This window comes from Suricata suricatta, chromosome 10 (assembly GCF_006229205.1).
Source record: "Suricata suricatta isolate VVHF042 chromosome 10, meerkat_22Aug2017_6uvM2_HiC, whole genome shotgun sequence".
NCBI lineage: Eukaryota > Metazoa > Chordata > Mammalia > Carnivora > Herpestidae > Suricata > Suricata suricatta.
In genome coordinates, this window is record NC_043709.1 from 114,300,232 (window position 1) to 114,306,231 (window position 6,000).

Here is a 6,000-nt window from a genome sequence, read left to right on the forward strand (position 1 = left end):
TTTCTGCTCTCAGCATAATCTTAAGACAATTTCCTACCTTCCTCCCAGAATGCTGCAGCTGCTACGCGGGCTATTTCTGCCAAAAGCCCGGAAGCCTGTGCCATCGCAGAGACTTCTAATGCTCATACTCCTCAACCAGCCGTGGAGCAGATCTGTTTCCCATTTCTAGTTAGAGTTTCAAGGCCTTCCTTGTTCTAATTGCTTCCTCGGTTGCTATGTGCTGTAGGGGCCACTGCCTCCTCCTTCTCGTATCAGGACTCAGGCGCTGTTCTGTCGTGTGAAAGTCGGAGCCAATTGGGCGACGCTGAGGGAAGGTGGTTGCATCTGTCAGGGGCTGTGTGTCAGGCATGGTAGCCATCATGAGTTGTTTCTAGAAAAAGTAAACCATCCGGCAAAACCACCCTCAATGATTCAGTGGGAGCAACACTGAATATATATGTATATATATGTTTCTGATTAGCAAAACTTATACTAATTATGGCATGATTAATTCTTAATGGTCATATTTAGGCTGCTTCCTTTCCTTTTCCACTTTTAACTGAACTCCCCAAAGGCCAGATTTCTGCTGTCCATGAGTTCTGTCATATTGGTGTTATTTCCTCTGTCATTTGCTTGATAGCTCTGACCTACATTTTTCTTCTCTTTGTTCCTGAACAAAACCTGATTTCTTTCTGAGGAAGCTGGAGAAAAGCAAGACTTATGCGACCAATATGTTTCCCAACCCTCACATGAGAGAGGGCACACCCAATATTATCAAAAAGCAACCCCTGTACCAGTCACAGAGCCAGATGCTTGAAGCTGCTTCGTATTGTGGGCTCACTTAACACAAAATAAAACAGACCCCCACCACAAAGGCTTCCGGTCCCAGAGCTAAAACACAGTTCCAACAAAAATCATTCCATCTCAGAGCTTTGAAATATCCTAACCAAAGTGTCTTCTAGTGTAAGGGTTTGTTTTGTGGTGGTTGTTATTTAAGCACAAAGATACTAGATAAAGGCCAGGCAAATTCTAGTACTTTCTCAGATGACTTCCAAATCCCAATGGCACCTCCCACCTCTTCCGGTTCGTTCTCTACTCGGGTCCCTAATTGCCAATGGTTCCCAGCTTCACTGCCTCACTGTGATTTAGTGTTGTGATGACTATCATGGTTAATTAGCACATGCCATGCTCTTCCTCCTCAAAATGTTTCATTTGTGTATTTAATCAGATATTTATTTGCACACAATGCCTTTGCTACTATCGTCATAATTTGCCCTTCATTGGTCCAAAGACGAGGCTCTATTCATTCTATTTCCCTCTTCCCCTCTTTTTGGACAGGGAGGCTGTAAAGTAGCAGCCTTATTTACCCCACACATGGGTTTTGAAAAGGTAGGAAAAAGAAGAAATGAACCTGGGAGTAGATTCAGAAAGGAGAGGCGTGAATTTGGCAGATGCGATGTGTTAAATGGTTTGAGGCACGGGGCACAGTTTAGGGAGTTGCTGAGGCAGAAGCGAAAGAGATCAATTTGGTGATGGGGGGATTTTATTCTAGTGAAGTAAGAGGGAAAGACAGAAGGGAGATGAGAGAAGTGCTTTTTTTCTGCAACCACTTGATTTTGCACAGAGCAGGGAAATGATCTACTCTTTGCACTTCGCCCCTCCCCCACAGCCATATGCCTCCCTAAGGTTTCCTTTCTCCATACTTGACCACAGATTTTAATAGTATTCATGCATATGAAGTGTGAGGCTATTCCCGGTTTCCTGTTTTTGCACTGATGGTGAGAAGTAATTTTTAAAACCCAGTATGATATGGTAATATCCAATCCTTAAATGATAAGGTAACAAATAAAATAAATGACTATTTAATGAAAGCAACAACAACAACAATGAACTAACTGCAAGTTTAAAAAAGAAAAAAGGCAGTTGACCTCACATAAACTGAAGTTCAAGATCACAGCCAGATTCAGGGACTAAATTATAGGTCAGTCTCACTCTTCGATGCCTAGGCTCAGTTTAGTTGGGTACCACTGTGAACACGAAATTGTAGACCCCCCAGGGGCCTGAACACATTGAAACAATGTCAAATTTACGTAGAGCACCTTGAGTTCAGATGTAATCGTAAAAGTAGACCCAGAGTTAAAACACAGGGGAAGTCGGGACTATCTTTTCAGAGGAATATTTGCAATGGAATACATATTTCTGCCTGAGACAACACCTGTCACACCATCAGTCTGAAGGTGTTCAGCCCTCCGAGACACTACTTCGTCAAGCAGAGAAATCTTCCTCTTTTGGGAAAACTGTACATTGCCATCGATGGGCAGAAAGTAAGACGGGAGACAGGTGACTGGGGACAGTGAGGGGACACAGCCCCCTGTCAGAAGCTCTGGCATACCAGGGACTTGTGCGACCCATCAATCCTATTGAGACAAAGTCTCCTGTGACCTCTGCTTTCCACAACCCCCAGCCAAACCGCTTTTCCCTTCCAGATCTTTTCTTTTTTCTTTTTCTTTTTTTAATGTTTTTTATTTTATTTTTGAGAGACAGAGAGAGATAGTGTGAGCAGGGGAGAGTCAGAGAGAGAGGGAGACACAGAATCCGAAGCAGGCTCCAGGCTCTGAGCTAGCTGTCAGCACAGAGCCCAACGCGGCGCTCAAACCCACAAACCGGGCGATCATGACCTGAGCCGAAGCCGGACGCTTAACCGACTGAGCCACCCAGGCACCCCAGATCTTTTCTAGAAGAGCATTTTAACTGGAATTTGTGAAGGTAACTGTGGGCCAGGGGAGTGGAGACAGGGAGGGGAGGGCCAGCGATGTCTCAGCTCCACAGATCGGACTCTGAATTTGCACTCTATCAGGACCAGGCTTCTCCTCTTTCTGGAAGGAAGGCAGGGTGAAGAGGCAGGCTCTATAGCAAGCAGACTTCTTTTCCAACCTTGCGCTGACCGCTTCCCATTGTGTGACCTTGCGTGTACCTTTTTATAACATGTTTGATGTCAATCTCCTTATTCATAAAACGCATTTTATGGATTAGAAATAAGTGGTACACAGTAGGTGATCAGTACATGTGTAACATGCCGGAGCATTGACTGTCAGACCGAGTCAGCAACACCTTTGTTTCTGCCTTTCATCGTTGCTCCCACGGTCACACTCTGCCCAAAGAACAGAGGGCTATACTGGAAAACAGCTAGACTGACACCTGGTGCTCTTCCTCTCTTTCCCTGCTTTCCAGCAAACAGCAGCCACTGGCATTTCCATGGTCTGGGGCGCCTGAGTAAGAAATTGGTAGAAGTGATGTGTCCTGTGCTGGCACCCACTCAGTAGCCAACGTCAAGCCGAGCTGGGGTTCCCAGGCCATTCCCAACAGCCACCAAGGTTCCTGGGCCCACAGTACCCCCTGATGGATAACATGGGGAACTTTCTTTACCCAAAGATTGTTCTCTCCGTGGGACTCCCCTAAGCCTTCACAGATCACTGCTTTGTTCATTCCATCACAGACCACTCATTTCTCACAAGCGTGTGGTTTCCTAAGCTTTATGTTTTTGTTCTTTGGGTTCTGCTCAATTATTTTAGAAACATCTATCTCCCTCCCTGCTTTTTACCCCTTATTTTTGTTCCTTTTATGAATCCTCAAATCATTGCGGTTATGATTGCTAAGTATAATGTTAGGATAAGGGCATCTGTCTCTCAAAAAAAAAACATTCTAAAAACCTTCCTTTATTTAGAAGTAACATAAGACATAGTGAAGGACCACGAGCATTAATCTCTAAAGCCCTTTGTGATAGCCAGACTCTTCCTCAGAAGCTGCACAGAAGATGCTTTTCACCCCCGGCTCTTTCTCTCAAGTAACTCTGATCTTTTCTCAGCAATCTTATTATTTTTCTATTTACTTAATTGCTAAAATTGGACTAGTCTGTCCCCTACTGTTTCACTGCAAATATAATTCGGCTCCAATAAGGGTTAAGTGCATTCCTGTGGGTTCTTCTGGAAACCAAAGCACAATCTTTCAGCATTAGTTCTCTATGGGAAAGTGAATTCAAATATCCAAACGGTGGCTTTAGAAGGAACTTTTGGAAAATTTACCTATTGTAACTGAACACTGGAAATTTGGGGTTGGGAGTGTTCCGTTTTTAAAAATTCGTATTGATGTCTGATTCTCTGGTTTTCATCTATTGAACCGTGACATCTACTGGGATTAGCATTTAGAAAGGTATTTAGATGTGACTTATCTGAGCAGACATTGGTTCTTCTTTTATCAAAGGAAAAATATACTAACCAGATCCTGATTTGGCATGTTATGGCAATGTTCTAGAAGGTTATAAAAGTCATGTCCATGACTACAGATTGCTTTCTCAGTAAAAAGACATTAACATATGTTTAAGTGTAAATACTTATTTCCCTTAACTTAAATTCAAATAATACTGATGCTTCATGTCTTTATCAAGGCTTAAGTTTTAAAGACTTCAAAAAATACAAATGATTTTGATATGGATTATTAAAAGTGCCATCAATTTGGTGCTTAGGTCTTCTGACTTAGGAAATTTATTCTCAAGCTAGAGGGCAGTAATCAGAAGCATCTAAAATCCCAATTAAACAACTAACTGTTTTACAATTACAAATTAACATCAAGCAGCTTAATTTTTCTAATTTCAAATAAATTTAAAAGTTGAAGCTTGTAAATATTGGTATAAAATAACTGAGTTATTTAATAAGATGGTAACTAAGCTATTGTGTCTATATATAGATACATATGAAAGACATAATTTGAAAATGCTCTTATAAAATATTTTCCTTATTTGGTCATAATTCAAGGTAAGCCTTGCATACAATTATTTTTCTTTGAAATGATTTCCATGTTGAAAGAATTGACTTATTTTCACTTTTTAAAATAAAGAAAATGCAAATTGGTTAAAAACCGGTAAATACCACCCATCCGATTTCATTAAACTGCTGTGAAAACAGATTTTCTATATACATTCTAAATGCACTCTGACAATAATGAAGAATGATGTCATCAAAAGTTGTGTGGTGCAAAAGTTTCTTTTAAGTGGTTGATCATCCAAGAACATTATTTGAGTTCACATTTTTCTGAAAAGAGATAGTTGGTTTTTGATAATGTATACCTTTTGAAATCAGAAGGTTTTAGAGGCACAAATGAAAACATTCAGTGTTAATGTTTTTGAAAGCATTACGTTTAAATTATTTTCTCAGGACCCAAAGAGAAAACACTAGGGGAAACATAACCAGCCTGAATTGTTTAAAATGTATTTGCCCTTTAATTAAATAAGAAACATCTGTCTGGGGATTTTGGAAATGAATGTAATCCATCCACACTCCGCCTGTACTAGTTTGCATCCAATGTCCAATATTTTGAAAGAAAATTCTTTCTTTCTGTAAAGAATTAAACAGGAACATGGAGCGATGTCTGGATCTACAGCAGCTGAGCCTTGCCTCAGGAGTCTGGGCACTGGAAACGGTAAGGAGCTGTCTTTTCCCAGATCTGCCCTTGAGAAGCCACCAAACTCTCCCCATAATCACGTACTTGTATTTCTTCAAAGCATCCACTCACCCTGAAAATGTTCATCTTGGAGCAGTAAGGAAACATAAGTTACTAGGATATATCCAAATCCTCAAGGTCAAAGGACCAAGGTTCCCTGTCTGGGGTTCGCAGTACATTTTCCTTCCCTTCACTCAGACTTAAGTGAAAGGACCTGGACAGCCCACAGCACAAACCCATCAGACAGGCCGAATGAGGAGAAACAGAGTGGAGGAGCTGACTCCAGGATCGCTCTGGTTCTTTGAACCCGGGACCCACGTTGAGAATGACAGATATCACTTACTGGTGTTGTCAAACGGTATCTGCTTGCACTGTGCAGACCCCTCGGAGGGCCAGGGACAGTAATAGACGGCTCCCCCTTCCACGATGTCCGGCTGGCTGGTGTTGGCTTTGGGCGCGCCCACCAAGACACTCGCTCTGCGAAAGGGTTGGAGAAAATCACTCCTTGGGAATCATAAAAGTGTG

At 41.9% G+C, this 6,000-nt stretch overlaps 1 protein-coding gene across 1 annotated transcript in view; it reads right to left on the minus strand.

Moving 5' to 3' along the window:
* ITGA8 (integrin subunit alpha 8) overlaps positions 1–6,000 on the minus strand; it is a 195,742-nt gene that overhangs the window by 173,588 nt on the left and 16,154 nt on the right. Inside the window, exon 4 of the mRNA XM_029955577.1 lies at positions 5,819–5,952. Coding sequence (XP_029811437.1) covers positions 5,819–5,952 — 134 coding nt within the window. The remainder of the gene's footprint in view (positions 1–5,818; positions 5,953–6,000) is intronic.